At 37.4% G+C, this 22,295-nt stretch overlaps 4 protein-coding genes across 4 annotated transcripts; 1 reads left to right on the top strand and 3 right to left on the bottom strand.

Annotated features, from left to right (window-relative positions):
* Positions 1-258: 258 nt before the first annotated feature.
* Positions 259-1,849, bottom strand: LOC145238892 (malonyl-CoA-acyl carrier protein transacylase, mitochondrial-like). The gene is made up of 2 exons (XM_080102171.1): positions 1,452-1,849; positions 259-1,012 (listed from the first exon to the last, which is right to left on the bottom strand). The coding sequence occupies exons 1-2, from the start codon at positions 1,836-1,838 to the stop codon at positions 284-286; spliced, it is 1,116 nt and encodes a 371-aa protein (XP_079958297.1). The 5' UTR covers positions 1,839-1,849; the 3' UTR covers positions 259-283.
* Positions 1,850-1,852: 3 nt separating this feature from the next.
* Positions 1,853-3,570, bottom strand: LOC145238893 (protein AAR2 homolog). The gene has a single exon (XM_080102172.1). It carries the CDS (start codon positions 3,433-3,435, stop codon positions 2,359-2,361), a length of 1,077 nt encoding a protein of 358 aa, XP_079958298.1. The 5' UTR covers positions 3,436-3,570; the 3' UTR covers positions 1,853-2,358.
* A 228-nt stretch (positions 3,571-3,798) lies between these two features.
* LOC145238891 (protein unc-93 homolog A-like) lies at positions 3,799-15,417 on the bottom strand. Its single transcript, XM_080102170.1, has 10 exons — positions 15,331-15,417; positions 14,807-14,956; positions 9,341-9,535; positions 8,444-8,769; positions 7,592-7,756; positions 7,183-7,378; positions 6,643-6,824; positions 6,129-6,262; positions 4,797-4,897; positions 3,799-4,346 (listed from the first exon to the last, which is right to left on the bottom strand). Exons 1-10 carry the CDS (start codon positions 15,401-15,403, stop codon positions 4,108-4,110), a joined length of 1,761 nt encoding a protein of 586 aa, XP_079958296.1. The 5' UTR covers positions 15,404-15,417; the 3' UTR covers positions 3,799-4,107.
* Positions 15,418-18,160: 2,743 nt separating this feature from the next.
* On the top strand, positions 18,161-21,620 carry LOC145239237 (very long chain fatty acid elongase 4-like). The gene is made up of 6 exons (XM_080102534.1): positions 18,161-18,393; positions 18,610-18,797; positions 19,296-19,376; positions 19,441-19,612; positions 20,817-20,944; positions 21,036-21,620. The coding sequence occupies exons 1-6, from the start codon at positions 18,342-18,344 to the stop codon at positions 21,204-21,206; spliced, it is 792 nt and encodes a 263-aa protein (XP_079958660.1). The 5' UTR covers positions 18,161-18,341; the 3' UTR covers positions 21,207-21,620.
* Positions 21,621-22,295: the final 675 nt, after the last annotated feature.

The following is a 22,295-nucleotide window of genomic DNA, read 5'->3' as shown; positions in this document are numbered from 1 at the left end:
CAAACAACAATTAACTAGATGCCATGATCTATAATAGGTTGAGAACCAGTGTACTAAGCCACCAGAAAAGTTGGGGTTTTACCCACATATCTCCATGTGTCTAAACAACAGTTATCAACCCCAGATGTTATTGGAAAAACCAATGTTTATCACAATTTGAAGTTGACTGCTACAAAATTGTTTGAACACCAAAAAAAAAGAGTTTTTGCATAAAACATTTCTCACTTCTTGGGCTTACTAACTTTCATGAGCAAAACATTTTGTAAAAATGATGCGATAATATTTATTTGCTGTAATCATTTACAGGACAGTAATTCAAAAACGCTTTGCCATTGCATTTCCGCAGCAGACTTCCTAACTGGCTTCCAGGCCCAGCATCATGAACTTGCGGCATATTTATCTTCCCGGAACGAGTGAACATAGCGTGCATAGTTTGTTCCCACAATACCGGCCGTACAACCTGCAGCGGCAAACTGCGCTGAATTTCCTGCGGCGATTTAAACACCTTTCCCGTATAATTGCTGTAAACTTTTATCAAAGGTTCTTCTATGTGGACGTTTTTCAATGCAAGTTCAAGTTTTTTACTGACTGGCTTCATAAGATTAGTATGGAATGCTCCAGACACAGGGATTGGGATTATTTTTCTGATTTCAAACTCATTATGGTGTTCTTTGAGATAATTTATTGCTTCTGTGTGGCCAGCAATTGTCACAGTGTTTGTACACAAATTCGCTGATACATGACATACCGGTTTCTCAATAAGGAACTTTTCTTGTATATGGTCTCTTGCAGTTTTGCACGCTGCCCTAAATTTAGATGAAGCCGACCCGATTGCTGTCACCATTTCGCTACTAACGGCGTTGCAAGCATTTTGCATGGCTTTCGCCCGAACATTAATCAGTGCAACGGCATCTTCAAATGAAATTGCACCAGAGAAAACTAACGCAGCATATTCACCGACGCTGTAACCAGCACAAGCTTTGCAATGCTCCAATACATTGGGGTCGGTCTCCTAAAACAATAAAAAATAATCAGTTAACCACATAGTTCACATTTAGTTACAGAGCAATTGGTAATCTCAAACTTTGAAAAAATTGTCTGGTTTATCGCATAATCTTGGCAAATTGGTCTGTAGTTGTTACCATAGCAAATCTAACTGTACAAAATCAATTGTATACATAAGATGTCATGCTATTTTTTGGTGACAAATTTTTAGCTGGAAGCATTAACTTTCTGTACTAATTATACACAGTGGTTGCCATTTTATGAGGTCAGCGTGCCGGTTAGCATTACTGGTTACTGTCCATGGACTTTTTGGAACAGAACTGGCAGAAAAATATGACTTTTTTGATAGAACCAGCTCACAAAAAATTTTGATCCCAACACTGTAACAAACATATGTGATGTGTCTGATATACTACATACAGATTTGAAAGTGTTTTTAAACATACCTGCAAATGCTCAACAGCTGCGAGGGATGTAACTAGTAGAGCTGGTTGACAATGCACAGTGCGATCCAATTCACTCTGTGGGCCGTGTTGGCAAAGCGAAAGAAGATCATACTTCAATATGTCCGAAGCAGCGTTAAACATAGTCTTTACATTAGGATGCTGCAAAAATGAATCCGCCATTCCTACTTTCTGACTTCCCTGACCAGCAAAGAGGAGAACTGTAGTGGTATCTGGATCTGTTTTCTCTTTTTTCTTTTGTTCTGTCGCTTGCATGTCTTGTAGCAAATCGGCAACATTTTGGCTGCTGTCACCCGAAGTGGTTCTTGTCATCAGTAAAGTTTGCAAATTTTTAAGTTGCAACGTCCCTAGTTTTCTGGTCCAAGACATCTTACTTTGCAAACCTAAAAGAATAGTTAATGGACATCAATCATTGTGAAAAACAATTGGTGAAGTTAGAACATGCAGTACAGAACATCTAGGTTGATGTGCCAAGCTTTTTCTTGCAATTAACTGCAATATGCATTTAACTGAACCATATTTCAAATACTACTTGGTCAATGTTTTTGTAAACAATGCAGTTTGCATTTGTTTACATTGCAGTTAATTACAAGAAAAACTACTTGGTTCAATGCAATTTGCAAATATTTGTAATCTTCTCTATTAACAAAATTCCATGTACACTACAATTGCAATCAAGCACTTTACGTAAGAAATATGTAAATTTACATAACAAGCAATGGGTATATGACAAGAAATACCCCAAAACACACAAAAGTATAAAACCAAAGAGAAACAGACTCAAATCTACACAGCATTTAATGTTGAAACTTTGGGCATTTAGAAACTTGACCATTATAGAATCTTGCATTTGTTTAACTTTCATTTAAAACTTTGATACACCAACTTATCAAAGTTCCACAACAACAGGTGCCCAATCTTCAGGCTCTGCATTAAACTTCCACTTGTACTTTTTGGTCAAATATTTCCGAAACTTTTTCGCCTTCGCTTGTAGTTCTTCATCAAAACAACTCGCTTCAATGTTATTGAACATTCGTGACAAAGTAGAAACAAGAAAATTGTTTGATGACACAATGTCAACAAAAAAGTCAACCGGTATTTCATTAATTTGGTGATACAAGACAGTGACAAATGACTTGAACAAATCAATGTGGTTATTGAGATCACATTCGCAAAAGCAAATCACCCTGACAAGTTTTTTCCACTGTTCAAAAGCATCGAACACTTGACCCAAAATAAAACACACAAATGTAAATTGTAGTTCACCGAGAATGTTTTCAGGCTTTTCATATCTGGCAAGCAAAGTTGACAAAACATAAGATGAGTCCATGCTGTGTTGAGTCATCTCCGAAGGTTTTGCTCCAGGCGGATACCACTGTTCAGGAATTGGTGAAAAATGTATAACTGTTGTAGGGTTGACATTTAAACAAGGAAGGCCATCCTTATCTGTTGGCCGAGTCCTGCCAGTGTCCATATCATCAGGTGTAGATTCATGTGGTAGAAGTTCCAATACCGATCTAATTTTACGATCATCTGGTTGTAGTTTCTCAGTAACATCTGCCGTTAGTTCATTAGTCATGGAAACCCATTTCTTTAAAGTATCATATGGGTACGCTGCAAGATGTTTATCCAAGTCTTGCAACTTGCCACGTATTGCAGTCAATTCTTCTTCATTACAATGCTGGTCAAGAAGCTCTTCAGTTTGAGTGCTCCACTTTTTAACCATAATCTCTTTAGATTGAAAGTTGTGAAAAAATCCAGTCCTCGGAGCAGGTTGTCCGCCGTATTTTGACACTGCGTTGTAGAACACAAAGTGAACACCGGGTGGAATCATTTTCACTCCTTCAAATTTTGGACCGGTCACCCAAGAATTCCAGTCAATTCCAAAATCTGTCCCCTCAGGAACATCTTGCAGAATGAGAAACGCTCCGTGTTCGAACAAAGTCCTCGCTGTATCCTGATTCATTTTGTAGAAAATCCTCCTCAGTTATAAAATTTTCCTTTTGGTTGTTCAGAAAAGGAACAGTGATTTAAGTCTATTTAAAGTAACTGAATTTAAACACACTGTCTACAATGAGAAACAATTGAAGCATTCTACAGCGATTGTTGAAACGTCTGCATGATAAGTTCTATATACCCAAGTTCTCTAGCACTTACGTTTTTGAATAAATTACTTTGCAAGTCGAAGTCCGTGTATAGTGCTTCTAAATTAAAGCAATTATTCGTCACTTATTCTGTGTTGCTTAGGGCTAATCTTATCTTTTCACTGGATACATTAAAAAATAAACTTTGCTTAGAGTTAGAATTTGCAAATTTCACCGCAAACGGCTTCTCATTTCCACGTGTGTTTGTTTATATTTTTCATGAAGAAACGTCGCAAAACGTAAAAACCATAGAAAGCGTAAACTAAATTTAGTCGTCAGAATCACATTTATACATGCGTTTTATTGACAGCTTTCTCATAATCACAAGAAAATAATAACAGAAAAATGAAAAGACCAAAAAATTACCATCCAAAAAGCGGGAAAAGATAAAACATCGCATTTGTTAAACCAAACTACAGCAGTTCAAAAGCAGCCAAATCTGGCCAGCGAAAAAACATTTTACACCACTTTTTACACAACACCAATAAAAACAATTATTCAGCGTTTTCATGCGTCAATTCGGGTTCGACTTTTGCCAGCTGCAGAAAGCGTAGCTCGGCGCAAACGTAGCACACCATAGAAATAGACAACAAACTGATCAAAATGTAAAGTTTCACTGCAAGACAAACAGTTGTGCTAAGTGAAAATCCCACACAGAGCCCTGCAGCACCCCAGAAATTCCACAAACTGAACGAGGCTGAAGTATTGTCGGAAAAGTAGTGAGCGTAGGTGCCTAAAACAAAATGGAAATGACATAACAATAAGTTAAAAGAATAAAACATGAAAACATTACAAATAATGAAAAATGCAGCGATGGACTTTGGATTGGAATCGGTAACAAAAAAACACCAACACAATTTTTTTGCATGATCTAAATTCTAAAATCGTCGTTAGTATGAGAAGATTTAATTCGACTCTAAGACAAAATTTGGTTAGGGCCAGTCGGTAGCCTATTAAAGATCATTTGTATTCGAACAGGTAAGTTGTTATTAATATGTCGCTTTCCCAATTAATATTTTATGTGCAGTTTTATTGGGTGAAAGGATATCAGTTATTATAAGTTCAAATCATATCGACAAATATGCAAATTGACCTATCAGCTTCGCTATCAACTACGAGAAATGACAACAGTGTTTGCGTTGTTTCCTAATTTAAAGAATAACTTTTACATCCAGTTACTCACTGTTGATTAGAGGTTCCCATAAACCGGCATTGAACCCGAATCCGGCGGCCATAAAGTAAACTGGAAGAGTATCTTCGCCACTAGGTGTCCAAATGAAATTACTGAAAAAAATAAACAACTGATTTAGGTTGCTTGTACCCAAGAGTTGAAGAAGCCCCAAGCGTCCATAAAATAGTGCCAGGGAAATCGTGATTGATAAATTAACCCAAAGTAACCCACCAGCTTCTTATCGCTGTTTTTGTGTGTTACCGATGCCTTTGTCGCTTTATAATAACTTTATGTTTTAAGTTATGCCATTATTCTCATAAAGGCGTCTCGTATGGGACGTCGAAACGTCGATTATTTATTCATTATAAAACTGCTGGAAGAGCAATACCCGTTTGTGCATTCTACCTGGCAGCAACAGCTTATATAACTGATTTTACGTTTCTTATAACAAGGAGTAGGCTCCATGGGCCCACGTGCTTCTACAATAGGGTTTAGAACAGTGGTTCTCAAACTTTTTTATTGTCGGGGCCAGAAGGTATTTTTTAAGTGTGTATGGAGCCGCAAAAAAACGAAACCTTGAGAAAATCACAAAAGAAGATGACTTATATATATATAACTATTTTGTTACATTTCATAAATGTTAAATATAAACATCCGGTATGTCAACTCTTACGGTTCGTATAAACAAAGTTTTGCTATTTTTATCCCGTCACAGGAAATAGAAATAGGTAACTATAAACATAAATGTATTTGGAGGATATCGGTACAAATATTTTAGGACAATATAAATAGTTTAGTCTGTTGTGTTTTGTAAACACGTATTTGGCAGGAAATCGTCAAACAAAATACTAAACTCTCTGTTTAAACTTCAAATTTAGAAACGCAGACACGGACTTCAGAACGCAGCTCGATCCGAAACTGTCAGAGAACTGGTTAATACAATCCAATACAAACAACCCTAGTTTATATATTTAGCTAGTCCTTTGCATTTAAATTTTTGATACCCCATACAGTGGTAACTTGTGACTGCAGAGCGGGTAAGAAGGTAAGTTTTAAAGGTCCAATTTCATCGTGCCATAGTTGCAATATTTACGTTCATAGAAGACGACCTAGTATCATTTAAAAAACCCTACTTGGGGGTTCATTTCAACCCTACGACACAATTTAAAGTTAAAAAAAGATATTTATGCGGTCGCTCCTTCCCTAAGGCCGTATAGCGCGTAATTACTTTGCCTATCGTTGATCGAGCCTTATTTACAGGTCTTTTACAGTTTTGTTTTTGAATTAACTTTATATCTTTAGACGAATTAAATTGCAGTTTAGCCACAGTGATTTTAAACTGACCTTCCGTAGCAAGCAAGGTCAATCAACGAAGCGAGCAGATAAAGAGGGTTTCTCCCGAATCTGGGAACGACTTTGCCGAGCAAATACGCCGCAAACATACTGGAGGCGCCAAAGAGCATCATCACTAATCCAACCTGTGACAGAAAACCACTTAAAAGCTTGGCAAATGTTTTATCCAAATACTGTTTAGCTACAAGGCAGAAGACAGCTACAAGGCAAAGAACAATAACTGCAGTTATAACTGCCCATGGGCCTGATTTACAACCGATTTTAGTAAATTTTAGGCTCAAAAATGTGGAAAGACGCGAAAAAAGGTGAAAATCGAGTTTCTACGTTTTCGGGTAACGGTATTTTTTCTGCTCGTTAAGTTTAAATTACTCAATAACCAAATTAAATTATTATTAGACCATTGCATTTACAATAGAAATGCAAACATACAAATATCTTATATGTACAGCAATGTAAGCTACATCTAAACGCGGTTTTCCAACATGACATCCGTTTCCACTCTTACCGTTTCAACACCCATGGTACATGAGATAAACGCCCTCGTAAATTCGGACAGACTGTAGGAGAGGAACAGACCAAAATACAGGGCTATCGGAGAAACCAAAATTTGTTGGAGTGAAAACATCTGACGAAACAGCGCCGCAAGTGTCCCCAAAGTCCTTTTCCAAAACCCAAACTCCTTGGTCACTGTAAAAGTACGTGTTCGTAAATTTCGTTTGCCTGAAGCTTTTTTTCAATTCATTCATTTTCGAAACATTATCATCACTTATGTTTCCACACCACAGTCTCTACGTTGTCTTTCTACTTTGCATAAACTGTGTTTAGTGACTAAAACCACCCATGGTGTTTTAATATAAATAAAATACATTCGACTTTAAGAATAATTTGGCTGCCATAGACACATCGAAATTTGATTGTTTTTGCAGACACTGGGATCGCTATACAGGTGATATACATCTTTTTGTTCGTTTTTTTTTTGGCAGAAGCATTGCTTTGTTGCTAGTCTGTAATAAGATTTATGTTTCAACCATGAACTTTAACCTACCGTTGGTTTGGCAAACTGCCATTCCATTGGCGTTGTAGCTTGGCCTCCATTTTGGAATTGGGTCGAGAAGGAAGAAATGCATTGCGATGGCGATCGCGTGCATAACTGCGAACACGGCAAGTAACACGGAAACTGACATCTCGTTCGTGGCCAAATATCGGGACAACATTTCGGGAGAAGCCATTTGAAAATTTGCCTGCCAACAAAAAGTTAAATATTTACAACATAGCAAAAAAAATGAAAGTAGTGAAAGTAATTTTTTATTGCTGCAATTTTAAATTAAGGTTTTATTTGTCTCTCTTAGAAATTGGATTAAGATAATCCAATAAATTGATACGCTCCAAGTCCCAAAACACCACAAACTAAATAACAACAGCTATTGTAATGTCATAGAACAGCATTGTCTTACCGCACAATCGTTGATTCCGCACAGGGAAAGATCGAAAGTGACGTTGCTGACATTCGACGAGTTGACACGTGACATGTTGCTAGGCGACATCTCAGCACCATCTGCGTTGCCATGGACGACCACGCCAGCGTACAGGGCGACGTAGGAGAGCAAGTTGCCGACAATCTGAATCAAAGTGTCGATAAAGATTTGGAAACGCTGCAGATGCGGTTAAGAGTGCGGCTTGGTAACAAAAATACATATCTGAAGTTCAAAAAATACATGTAGATTTTTCTAGCCTGTGCCTTCTGCCTTGCCGTATGGTGGTGAATGCTTGGTGACCGGCTGATCCGATGGCGCCTTTAATGGGCATGACGTACTATGACGTTCAAAGTTTATTCGTTTAATTGCAAGTTTTTCGGAAAATTGAACTTTACGCTGATGACAGAACTAACTAGGTTACAAGTCAGCTTCACAATTCCCAGTTTTAAACATTAACAAGCAAGAATATACAAGTCAATATCCAAGTGTAAAACGTTTGCATTGGTCTGGTCAGATGGCTTGACACTGTGACCTTTCACACTCCGATATTGACTTTGTTTCTCCTTGCTCAGGCTACGAGTGGTCTGGCATTTTTGTGGTTGAGTAATAGTATGCATTTGTCGTTCGAATTAAACAGCGAATAAACGAACCTATTGGTCAAGGTTATCCTAAAAACAAGTTCAAATATGTTTCAAGAACAATATGACGTCATTTGGTCAATATGACGTCACAACCATATGACGTCATTTTATCGTCCAGGAGGCTTCCTCCTCTAAACCCGACTAAAACTTGGACGTACAAAAACTACCACATTTTTCAACGTATTCTTACCTGACTGGTTTTGATGATGGAGAAATACTTGCTGAAAAATTTGCTGACGTAAACATCTTTATTTTTCTTTGTGCAGATTTTTCGAGCAGCGTAACCACCCCAGCGGTCGTCGTCCAAACTGTTGTGACCCCCGTATATTTCATCGGTTGTAACCGTCTCCAAATTAGGCAGCGATTTTTGTCGGTTGTTGCCGGAATCTGAAGCCGTAAACGCCGACAAGGACCAGTACTGCTCCCCGTAGTACGTCACGATTACCGACATGGACGCCCAACAGCAAGCCTCGCCAAATCCAAGCACAATGGCCCCCGGAATTAAAGTAAAGTAGTCTGCAAAAATATTCTTACTTTTGGTAAAATTGTAAACTTATTTTTCTGTAAATAAATATTTTAAAATTGTATTCTATTTAGATAAATGTCTTCTAAAGCCAATTTTTAAGCAAAAACACTTTATTTTACCAAAAGACGACATTCCCTAATATTATTATTTATTTCCTAATTTCGACTAATTAACTTAACAAATGTTTGTATGACTTGATGATTGCGTTACATTTTAACCTACTTCCGCCACATGTGTTGTTTTTCGCCCATTTTAGGGAAAAAAAAATAACAGCATACAGTTAGGCCTAAAACCAGTGGTGGGATTCAGCCGGTTCGCACCGGTTCTATGGAACCGTCTCACAAAATGTTATGAGATCAGCAAACCGGTTAGCATTACTGGTTACTGTCAACGGACTTTTTGTAACCGAACCGGCTGAAAAATATGACTTTTGTGATAGAACCGGCTAACAAAAAATGTGAATCCCACCACTGCCTACAACGACGTACCAATAGTATCAAATACAAGCCACGTAGTTATTTGCCAAAAACGCTTTAAATTTTAAGACAAAATTTTACTTACTCGGATAGAAGTTCGCCAAGCAGTAGATGACGTAGGTGATTTCGCTGACAACCATTGCGTTTTTGGGCCCGAGATTGTCGATAGCGAGAGGCGTTAAGAGCAAAGCCCACACCAGGGAGGAAACGTAACCGATCGCCAGACCGGTCGTGCCCAAACCGTCCCGGATGTTCAAACTGCTCTGAAGGTTGACGAGGCCTGTACAAACGAGAAACATTACGTGAGTTGCAATCTGGTCAACACAGTTTGGATCTAAGATACCTTTCCATTCAAAGATTAAAGAGTCCTGTAAGAACGAAAACCATTTTGTATTTTTGTCTGTCGTGTACCATTTTTGTATTTTTGTCTGTCGTGTAAGTGAACACAGTTTAGATAGCAGATACTTTTTCCCAAAGTATTTTTTTTGTTTCAGCCATAAAGTTTTTCGTTTTTATTTTGTCATTTCCGTGTTTTTATGACTTCCCACTGTCCCACTCGTAACTTCCATTGCACTGCTTGTTTGCTAATAATGCTGTATTTCGGTAATAATGCACGGTTTTAAACATCCCGAGCCAACAGTTGAGTATAAAACATTACTACGTTTCGACAGTTACTTTTGTCATCGTCAGGTGAAATAAACCAACAGAAGGAATGTAACTTGGTGCTGCACAATAGTAGAGAAACGGCCGACTCGAAGGTACCGTCGAAACGTTGTGTGAAGTTTCACACTCAAATACTGGCTTTGTTATTTTTGCTCACAATGCATGCATTTTGACGAGGATGGTCAAAAGGAGGTCTAGAGGAGCCATGCGCGGTTTTTGTTTGTTGGTTGCTGAGTAATGGTTCAGCGTTTTTGCCCAAGGCTCAGGACCTCCAGTAGTTACAGTTTCCTTTCACTATGTAATGGACACCCCTAAAGAGAGACTAACATTTGTGGTGCTCGTTGCTTGGGCCTGTGTAACACATAACACCTGCTATGTCACCTTAGTCAAGAAATAAATGTTTAAAAGGGATTTCAGACTGCTTTGAAGGTTGCAAGTCCCTTCATATGGGATAAAGGTAATTTCATTTCAACTATTAATAACTGCATTCCTGTTGTTAATAACTGCAACCCCTCGGTATGGCTAGTAGCCTACTAATTCAGTTTCATTTTAACAAGACCGGGCAACTTCATAAAAGTTCAAGTTTATGAAAATTGCCGTACCAGTGTTAGTCGAAACTCTTTGACCTTGTGGGAGAAAATCATATCCGAACTTATAAGCGGGTCCGGCGCACTATCTATTACAATACTGTTGAGTTTGTTTCGCTTGGTGAATGATAATATAGCGACACAATTGCATTGAAATAATAATCATCTACCCGGAAATAGCTGCGCAACGTTTGTTTATTTGTTTTATTTTTATCCTCAGTGGGCGGGCAACGCCTGAATGCGTTTGCTCACAACAATGACTCCGCCGTCGAGTTGGCTGTTTTATTGCAGTCCGTTTTATTGCAATAATTTTTTTTAATTTAATTTTTTATTTAAGACTTAGACAGTTAGTGTCTCCAAATTAGTTCAACCCATCGGGAACCACTGGATTGGAGCATTGCCACTCAATTAATTTGCTCAGGACAACACAAGCGGCGGAGATAGGATTAGAACCAACAACCTTGTGAACACAGGGCGATTGTGCTAAACACTCGGCTAATTTGGTGACGTTTAAGCGTTAGGCCCCATCCACACCGCTCGCACGATCTTTGTTTATTAATGTTTTGTCCGCAGGCGGCGCGAGCTTGATCTCATGCTGCGTGCGTCGCTTGCAGCCGAATTGAAAATCCATTGTTCGGGCAGCGCGTGCAGGCAAAAGTGAACGAATTTGCTACGCAGGGGTTGAGCCACATGGTGTTTATGTTAGTAAAACTGCATATTTTTGGTCTTTGATATATTTTGTGTATCCCAAACGATGTTACATAATTACCAGATAATGTTTAAACTCGTTATGTTGTGCTAGCTAGTAATCACAGATCAGCAAATATATAGCAATGAGTAATACAGCAAATATTATTCAGGAAAACTTATGTTTAATAATCTTATGCGGGATTTCATATCATTTAGTCTTGACAAAATGTTAGCAGTCAACCAAGCATGAAGTAGACAATGTGGTCAACGCCGACGCAATTCCAAGCCAAGCGAGTGATCGTGCGTGCGAGCAATTAACCAGTGTGGAGCGCAAAAAAGTGTAGGGTACAATTGGTGGATGATAGCTGAAGTGAGACACTTTTAAGTGACACCTATAATTTGCGTCGCAAACAAAAACGAATCTGCCTAATACAACAGAAATAATCATATCCTGAAGGTGTAAGCGGGCCCAAATCGAAAGGAGGCTGCAAGATCGATTTTGAACAGCGAAAACCTAAATTTAGATTTACTAACGTGAAATCAGGACACAATTAAATGTTTGAAGGAAGGTCATAAAAGCGCAAGCCCGAAACCCACGTACAGTTGGTTATATGATACCGGAAGTCGTGAAACACTATCGTTTGTGGTGATTACACAGCGCACCAGCTTGTTGAGTTAACGTTGTGTATTTTAGAATATCAGAGTCGCAAAGGTGGGCATAACCTGTTAGCATGCCGCGGCCGAATGAATTAGCGATAGTGTAAACGCGGGCCGCGACGGGCTTGAATTCGTGTTTGTTCGATGTGAATGTGTACAATTATTAAGTGAACTACAGGACTTGCTTGGATACTAACAAATGGGTCCTGCACCAAATCACGTAGTATAATTTGAAACATCACTCTATGACACACGGACACAGTTCCAAGACAAGAACACACACACACACACAAAACACAAGCATACAACTACACACACAAAATCGTCTTTGTGCATTACGATGCCTATATTCATATTAAGAACTAACAGCGTTTAATTTAAAAATTCTTTGGTACAATAAAGGGACATACAATAAAAAAAGATTAAAAAAACAAAAAATAGATAAATAATAATTTGGCCGTAGTGCAAAGAGGCTTTAACTTTGATGCTATTATTAAGTTTTCATGCATTTCCTGTATTTGTTTATCTTAATGAAGGTAATACAAACCCAACATTGGACAAAATAACAAAAATAATTTTGGGGTCATACACAAAAAGTTTGGGCGCAAAAACAGACATAATTACAGCAACAGCTGTTAACAACAGCAATTAAAATGCCATAAGGAAGTGTTTGAGCAATCTTGTTTGTAATTGTGAGCGACAATACGCAGCTTTTAAACTAATGTAGCCGCAAGATTTTGTGAAAAGGAAGTCTAAGGTAGCCAGGGCCCACAAAGTAAGATAGTTTGATAGTTTTTGTTTGATAGTGGTGTAATGAGTCACCCAAGGCTACGGACTCCAATAGTGTCACGTACACCAGTCTATATGAGGGCGGTAGGCGTCTGAATTCTTTCGTTTGTGGTGACCACGAAGCTGCGGTTGTTATGTTATATGTTCGCTCATTGATTCGGGCGTACGCTCTTAAAAAGATGCAAAATCTGATAGGGTTTGAATATTTTAAACCCAAATTGTACAAAATTATAAAACACATAGCGGTTTGTTAAGATAGAGTTGCATCGGGCTTGAAATTAAGTTCCATTACCGAGTTAAACCCATTTTTTGTACATAAAGCCCGAATTAGGAGCAAAAGCTGTAGAAATTGCGCCACAAATGAGGCGGAGTGTGTGAAGTTAGGCCGAATTAAGCCCGTTTTATTCAAATTTAAACCCGAACCCGCACATTATCTTGTTATAAGGGGAGCAAATAATACGCGAGATCCCATGCTTTTCTGCCACGTGTTATTTGTAAACGTAATTGTCTTAAGGGTGCGGCTGCTTTGTTTTTTAACATTCCTGTTTAGGCCTGTACATATTCTTACATTGGCGTATTTTCAACCGGGACGTTTTGCAGCCGTTTCCCGATCCTGTGGTGCGAGTGTAGTATTTTTGTACTGTAACGCGGGGCTCTTCAACCTTTTTTGGTTTGGTGAACCCTTAAAGTTGTTGTGACGAACTCATGCACCCTGTTTACTTAAAAGGTATAAACTGACGTAAAAAGCGACATGAAAATGGCGTGGGCTGTTTGATCTCGACGTACAATAACAGGCAGTCGCGTTTTTGATCGAAAACATTTGACGTAAAACGTCAATCTGCACTCTAGGCAAAACGCCTTTTGGCGTAGTCAACCACACTGAAAGTGTTAGACATCACCATTTTAAGGAAAAACAGAGGTTCATTTATACACCAGTTGAAACCTACATCTTTTTTTCCAAAATCCTGAAAGTCAAATATTAATGGTTCATTAAAAGTTTGTGATGCGCCCTTGTATACCTCTTCGTACTGGTGCACGCTATGCATACCGTGCACACCGGTTAAAGAGCACTGCTGTAAGGCACCATTTTTATGTCCGGTAAAAAAAATTATAAAAGGAAGTCTAAGGTAGTCAGGGCAAGGCGCGATAAGCTTCGCTAATGCACATGGCATGTAAGGTAAGTGTATGTTTTCAAATCCATTAGGTTGGTGCAAGTGGTTCGCCCGTGAACTAAGGACTCCGTTAACGTTAGCGACAGATTCTTTTATGATCCAAACAGGCGTTTAATTTTTTCTGTTTGTGGTGCGTTACAGCAGCGCTGCCAGACCCTGTACTTGTAATGTGTTTAACTAGCCTAACTGAACTTTAGGAAGTTTAATTCAGGCCAATGTATTAAATTCGACTGATTTAGACAAGGTGGGATTAGAACCGACAACCTTGCGAGCACAAACAATCAGCCAACTTAGTTTTTTCGATGTCCTTTTACCACAACTTTTCATTTATTACCGTCTTACTTTACACTGTGATGATTAAAAAAAAACTGTTTATTTTCAGAGTTTAATGTAACTTGTGAGCTCCCGTCACGTATAACGCTTCATAATAAGGTGTAGCTGCAGCGCGTTGTACCACCATCCACCAATTGTGCCCGGCACTTTTTGCGCTCCATAACGTTTCAACGTTGCGCAGCTATTTCCGGCTTAGTGATTGTTTTAGTACATTTGTGTTGCTATGCGTTCTTCCACCAAGCGAAATAAACTCTACTCAAAGTCTTTTTGATTTTTTGAGCAATTTTTGTACGTTAAACATTTTATAGCATTATGTTGGCCTGTTTAATTGCCTTAAAATCTTAAATCGACTAAACGCATGGATTCAATTAAGCACGAAACCTAATTGTCTTCTTTGCATCCAAGATTACTTAAACAAAGCATTTAAAAACCAAAAATGGGACGGTTACAAAGTAAACAAAGTTTGTTATGAGTGAAGAAATTGTCAAAAGTGAAGTCTAAGTGGGCGTGAGCATAAATCCGAAACAAATTTCTCTGGTCCCTTGTAGTTCGCCCGAAGCCGCGGACTCCACAACAAACGTAGTAATGGTTTCCGTTATAACATCAGCAAACTGCAGAATACTAGTGTTTGTGGTGACTGCACAAATGTTGCATATTTACCATAGTAAGCCGAAATGTTGAAGAAGAGACCGAAGGATGCGATGTAAAGCATTTTCTTAATCCTGTTCATTTCCTTCTCACAACGAGCTGCTCTATCCAGGTTTGACGTCATCATTGATGAAGGCACAGCAGGTGTTAAAGATACGTTTGCTGCAAAAATGCAAAATTATCAGAATTTTGTGTTAAAATACAAAAAGGAAGAAAAATCTAAACTAAACGGGCTAAAAAAATTGCAATCATTTTTAATTTAACGCACAGTATTTTAAGGCGTCCGCAATTTATCAACGTTTTTTTTTTCAAATAAAAACCGTTTACTGAACTCTGCAAATTCGTTTTACGGCTTTTTTTTGACATTAGTTAATGATCCTAAAAAAATTTGTCAAAACCGTCTTAAAAAGATAAATCTCGAAAGATTCAGAACAAAATGTTTGAATATTTTTCGGTTTCGCTTAAATAATAATTAATGCACTAAACGATAGAATGATTTTTAATTAAGGTTTATTGATAAAACAATATTGTCTCACTGATGCTTTCCGTTGTTACGACACTGTCAATAGAAGAATTCGATTGTGTTGACGAACAATTAAATACACACATGATTGTCCTGTTTCAATTCTGCATTCAAAAATCACAAAACACATTGTTGATAGATTGTTATTTGCTAGTTTTGGAATATCTCTTTGTTTATAAACTAAACTACATAATCTGACTTATGTTGTGGGCCATTTTTGACCAAATACTTAAATATTTTGACTCTTCACAAAAAATACTCGAACAGATTCATGTTACTTCACAGGTCATTAGTTTAATGTTAGCCTAAAACTGAAATCTGATTATTAGTAGAAGTTTAAACTTTCACAAGAAAAACGGCCTTTTTGTTTGAGCATTCGACCTTTTTTCTGTCAAAACCTGAAACACGACGACCTTGTTTTGAGAATTACTATTCCTGTTTTAACATTATGGCTATGTTAGAAAAAGTTTTTTTTTTACTACACAATAACTGATCTCAACATTACTGATTGTCGTGAAATCTCTAAACTTAAAAAATAATCACTGAATTTAATGTTACTAATCATATTCTATAGCCAACATACACTTCTTTTGAATTGACACTTCTTTTCTTTGTGTTTTTACTTGTCGTACTGGGAATGTCTGGTTCTGACTTCATCCGTTTGCGTCTGTCAGTTTACAGTCGGTTTCTGACATCCTAATTCGGCATTGATTTCACATCCTCGATTACGATAGTGAAAAAAGAAGGACGAAACTCATAAACTGAAAAAAAATGGAACTCCTTCGTAGAGGTGTTTTCATTTGACGTCATTAAAACGCCAAAAGTCGGTCACGGTTTAAAAAATGAAAGATTTCCTGTGAAGCAAAATGTATGTTGTTGCCGTAACACAAGCGATCAGAACATTTTGTTTTCAAACCTGCCCGCTCCAAAACGCCAACCTAAACATCAACAAACCGGTTTGTTACGCCACAATGCCAATTCAAATAAATGGCAATCGCCTTGTTCGGACAGCGCCAAAGCAAAAGAATTGGAAACAAAAAAATGCGTCATTTTATGTGAAAACAATCTTTTTCGAACGAGTCAAAATCACCAAAGTGTTTAGTTGCGTCAATCAGCAATTGTTGTTCGCACTTTAACCTAAACGCATCCTGTAGCGGTTTCCCGTTGACTCATTCCACACACGTTTTTGTTTTCAATCACCTTTCTCATTATCCCATCTTCTTCTTTTCTAAATGAGATTGGATCGTTTTTGGTTTAGTTCATTACGCACATCGTCACGGAAGGCGCACCCTGAATAAATAGAGTAAATACCGAAAGTTTCATACCAAGACATTTTAACCAATCGCTTGCGTCGCTAATTAAAGTGTTTTGTAGTTGGTCGAAAACAACAACGTCATAAAATGAAATTTTTATAAAAAGCAACAACATGTAAAAGCATTGAGCCAATAAATAATTAGCTGCAGACAGTGCGCACTGTCTTGACCTATAAGGTCTCATCGGTGCAGCTGGTGACAAGAGATCGGCCTTTGTTTCCCAAGTAGTTGCTTGGCCATCGTGAGCCAGTTTCCTCTGTGGTGTATGTCCAGTTGTGGTATCGCACAGAATAGGCAAGGCTCGGGTTTTTACCCTGTTACTCCCAACAAACTGGAGTGCCGTTGGATGGCTACACTAGCCAATACGGCCAATCTCTCGTCACCAGCTGCACCGATGAGACCTTTTAGGTCGAAACACTGTGCACTGTCTGCAACAACAGTTTTTAGTTTTTCACAGAAAAATGTTTTTGTAATCCATCGTAAAAAGCTATTATTTTTAAGCTGCAGTCAGTGCACACTGTTTCAACATATAAAGTGCAAACGACAAACAGGAGTGTCGAAAGGTGACGGCTGATGCGACTGTCGTGGATTCGAAATCACCTCGATTTTTCTAGCCACTGTTTTACCATATTGAAATATTCGGTATATTTAGGATCTACCCAGTAGAACGCCTTCAACATGCCTGGCGTACAATGTGATCAACTAATCTTAGTTATTCCTACAGGAGTTGTAAGTCGGGCCGGGTTCGGGCTTTGGTTTTTATACACTCTGTATCAGTATTTTTTGAATAAATTTAACTAAGTATTCAGTTGTGGGACCTAACCTAATGTTGTCAAACAGTCCTAAAACGTCCTTGTTCAAGACCAATTGTATATTATTATCTATTGTGTTTGTTGTCTTGGTCTTTCATGAGTCTTTTAATGTATAGGCCTGCCAATCAAAGTTTTGGGCCTAAACTTCTAAAAAACGATTCGGGTTCGGGCTCCAGTTTGCATGTTGCTTGTCATTTCAATATCAATACAGTGAATGTGTTTAGGGAAAATCGGTCATTACCAAAAATATAGTTCATTGTTGCCTTCGCCAAGCAATAAAAAGTTGCCAAGAGTAGATTAAAAAGCCAAACAGTCGAAAGTGGTAAAAATTATTTGTATTACAGGTATAATTTGTAAAATTGAGCTCTTTTGGGCTACTTTTGACGAGCCAAGTTGCGCTTTTGATTTTTCATGGCGACACTGCATCAAAATTCAAAGTTGTCTTTTGCAAAACAATTGCAACCGTAATTTGAATGACTTTAACTAGCAATTTATTTGAGGAAATTATTGCTAAGCCGTCTTTTTTGTTTTGTATCCGTTGTTCTTTAGTACTAACAACAAAAGGAAATGTAACTGAATATCTTAACTGAATATACGCACTGCACAATTTCCGATGGTCTTTTAACAAACTGTGCAAAATTTTAAGACGCTTATTAGCTGTTTAACAAACTAAAGTCAACGCATGTTGGGTTGTAACTCTGGATACTTCATCTCCGTTGTAAAAGTTGGTCGAAACTCGTAACAAACGTAGCGAAAGCTTATGTTTGCGAACGTTAAACAATCAATGGATTTTACGACGAGATTGTACTTTAAACGCGATTTATGTTTCTGCAACCACTAAAGCTCTGTTTAATTATTAATTGTGCATTATTAAAATACATTATTAAAATCTGCAAAATATGTTGGAAGATTTGAAAGCGTTTTACCACACTGCAATTGAAGAAAGGGCAGGTATGGAATGGAGTAATTTGTGTTCATTAAGTATTTGATTGTTGGTAATTGAATTAAATTGATGTCTGTTGATTTTTGAAAAAATCCTTTTTTTAAATTAAATTTTTAAATTAAATTAAAAGACAATTAAATTCCTAAATTCTATCAGCAATCAATTAGATTCATTACATACCATAAATAGCATTTATTCTTACACAAAATTTTGGTATTTTTCAGACGTTCGCACAAAAGATTGGTTTCTTGTTCATAGCCCATGGCCACCTCTCTTTACATTAGTTTTATATCTCGCATTCTGCGCAAAGTCTCAGTCTTTGATGAAAAATATTCCGGCATTTAAACTCCGTTATGTCTTGATTATTTACAACTTTTCCCTAGTTGGATTGTCTGCTTACATGGCGTATGAGGTAAGTATTAACAATCGAAATATTTTCTTTACTAATGAGTATGGTTGAGAAATATGAATCCTGGGTAGTGAAACAAGTTTGCAATCAAACAAAATGTTTTGTGTACTATTTGTAAACAACTGAATGGAATGTTATTTTTTTATAATGGTATAAAACGGGTAGTTAGATTCTAGGCAGTGGTGGGATTCATCCGGTTCGCACCGGTTCTATTGAACCGTCTCACTTTTTGTAAACAGAACCGGCAAAAATATTACCTTTGTGATAGAATCGACTGACAAAAAAAATGAATCACACCACTGATTCTAGGACCCCCTCGACTGGTCCAACTAACGTCGCTATGTGTTTTTTCACTAATCAAAATAAACTCAACTCAACTCCGCAAAAAAACTTTTAGTGCTTTTTAAAAGTTTTTGAAAAAACTGTACAAAAAAAATATAGGAGCCCAAAAACGTCAAACATTTTATCAAAATCAAAAAATGTGCGATAATTTTTGTTTAGTTTTTCATGTCAAGTTACCTTGCTGGTTACAGTCTGTTATGTCAACCCGTTGATTACTCCACAAAGCCACTGGCAATGAGGGTAAGATATATTATTTAATGACAGTATGATTAAATAAGCTCAGAAAACTATTTTGTTGTCATAGATGGCCGGTGTGTGTTGGTGGTATTTCTTTTCCAAGTACATCGAGTTGCTGGACACTGTATTTTTTGTCATGAGAAAGAAATTCAGTCAAGTTTCGTTTCTGCATATTTTCCATCACTCCACCATGCTTATCAACTGGTGGCTAGCTATCAAATATGTGGCTGGTGGTCAATGTAAGATTACATTTTTCTGTTATATTTAAGCATGACTTGTTTCCTTATTTTCATCTACTTATTGCAAATACTGATGGTGATGTTCCCCAAGTTTGTTTTATACTCTAATTTGCGCACCTACTTTTATTTTACCCAAAAGTTAGCCAAAATTACCCCAGCATGAGAGGTTGATTTAAAACAGTGGTTCTCAACCTTTCTTGGACTGTGGCCCCCTAAAAGTAACTTTTGGACCTCGTGCCCCCCTTTAAGTAACCCTGTAGGACCTGTGGCCCCCTTGAAAAATGCAAATGACAATCTCATGTTGGAATTCGGTACTAATTTCGACTTTAAACAGGTCGAATAGAATAAACAAGAACCCGTAATCGTGAAAACCTCAATATAGACAAATACTATGTGAAATAGCCAATTAAATTAGGAAATAAAGTTTAAAAGGAAATGGATTTTAGTGGGTTTGGTTTTGCTCTAGGTCTAAGAATATGTTTATAAATGCCTTAACTCAGGGGTGCCCAACCCGTCGATCGCGTTCGAATGGTCGGTCTCGAATTTCTATCAAGTCGATCGCGAGGGATGTAGAAAATAATTTTAAAAAAACACGTTTTGGAGAAATGTTTCTGTAAATAGATGACTTTAATGTGGGAAATAATTATTAGGCCATGTTGATACGTTTACACCACGTAACAGGCGCTTTGTTGCGTCACAAAAATTCGTTGCAGTAGCTATACTTTCTACTGGTAATTGTTTTCTTGTTTTTTAATTGAATCGTTGTTTTGACCCTGGTAGACCACGAGAGTTCAACTTCCTAGTCGATCTTGAGTCAAAACTGGTTTGGCACCGCTGCTCTTAAGATAAAAACAAACAGTATTATACGGAATCGAATCATATGAATTAGGTTTTTAACGTATGGTAAATTTGATATATACATCACTTTACAATATTTTTTTTATTAATGTGAAATAAAATATGACAGCTTTTTATCATTTATTATGCGATCAAAGTGTACAAAAACGGGTGTAACTGATGTGGCCCCTCATATCACTGATGATGGCATGAGCATTTGCCGAAACGTTTGAACAATAAAGCATGTCGCTTTTTACGTTTATTTGGGCCGTTATTTTAATCAATAAATGTGAAATATCATTTACAACTAATGCCAAACATTTTGTTAAATCGAATCTTAACTTTGTGAATTTTTTTTGTATTTTAGCATTTTTTATCGGCCTTATCAACTCATCTGTACATGTAGTTATGTATTCTTATTATGGATTGTCGTGTTTTGGGCCAGAAGTGCGGAAATATTTGTGGTGGAAAAAATATCTCACCAAGTTGCAGTTGGTAAGAACATTTTAAAACCTCAAAAAAAAACTTTATATTTGTTAGAGTGTTACTTTAAAACAATAGTTATTTAATATATTTGTTTTTGCAGGTTCAGTTTGTAGCCGCATTTGTACATTGTGCTTACAATCTATATGCTGATTGTGATTTTCCCGATTGGCTCAATGGAACGGTCATGGGTTACGCGGTGTCCTTGATTGTCCTGTTTACGAACTTTTATGTTCAATCTTATTTAAAGAAAACAGTAAAGAGAGAAGAATAGCCAAAAGTCATTAGTTTTGTAAAAAACTAGGATAACAATTATTTGTGTAACATTTTTCTAGAACAGTGTTTTTCAACCTTTTTTGTTAATCTTGGACCACGGCATACAAAAAGTGTTTAGTTTTTTTGTTATTTTAGGTTTTTTACGAATTATTAATTGTTAAGCTGATATGAAAGGGTTGAGAATCAATGTATAAAAAATATTGCTTTTGTAGTAAGTTTATTTATACTTGCTTAAAATGTGGCAATCATCAATTTGTACTGATATTTTACATAATATGACATCGGGATTATGTTAGAAGTTAATAGTATGTTTGTGTTACTCCTGCATTTTGTGTAAGATTATTTTTGTTCTGAAAAAACAAACAAACAAATATGTAGCAAATAACAAAAACAAATATAAACAGAGTAAATACCGAAATGTTTCATACCAAGACATTTTAACCAATCGCTTGCGTCGGTGATTAAAGTGTTTTGTAGTTGGTCGAAAAGAACAACGTCATAAAATGAAATTTTTATAAAAAGCAACAACATGTAAAAGCATTGAGCCAATAAATGATAAGCTGCAGACAGTGCACACTGTTTCGACCTGCAAGGTCTCATCAGTGCAGCTGGTGTGACAAGAGATCGGCCTTTAGTTCCCAAGCAGTTACTTGGCCATTGTGAGCCAGTTTCCTCTGTGGTGTATGCCCAGTTGTGGCATCGCACAGAATTGGTGAGGCTCGGGTTTTTACCCTGTTACTCCCAACAAACTGGAGTGCCGTTAGATGGCTACTCTATCCAATCCGTCCCATTTCTCGTTACCAACTGCACCGAATAAGACCGTTTAGGTTAATGGTTCTCAACCTTTTTGCCTTTGCGAACCCCTTTTGGTACTGTCAAGCTAATCGCGGACCCCTTTGAAGGTTTTTTTTTTTGGACCCCCGGTTGAGAACCACTGGTTTAGGTCGAAACAATGTGCACTGTCTGTAGCAACATGTTTTTCACAGAAAAATGCTTCTGTAATCCACAGTAAAAAGCTATTGTTTTCAAGCCGCAGTAAGTGCACACTGTTTCCACATAAACTCATAAGGTCGATATCGACGAGAGA

The sequence above is a fragment of the Phallusia mammillata genome, chromosome 7 (genome assembly GCF_965637545.1).
Source record: "Phallusia mammillata chromosome 7, kaPhaMamm4.hap1.1, whole genome shotgun sequence".
Classification (NCBI taxonomy): Eukaryota; Metazoa; Chordata; class Ascidiacea; order Phlebobranchia; family Ascidiidae; genus Phallusia; species Phallusia mammillata.
The sequence above is the reverse complement of the archived record's forward strand: the minus strand, read 5'-3'. Positions and strand labels throughout refer to the sequence as shown.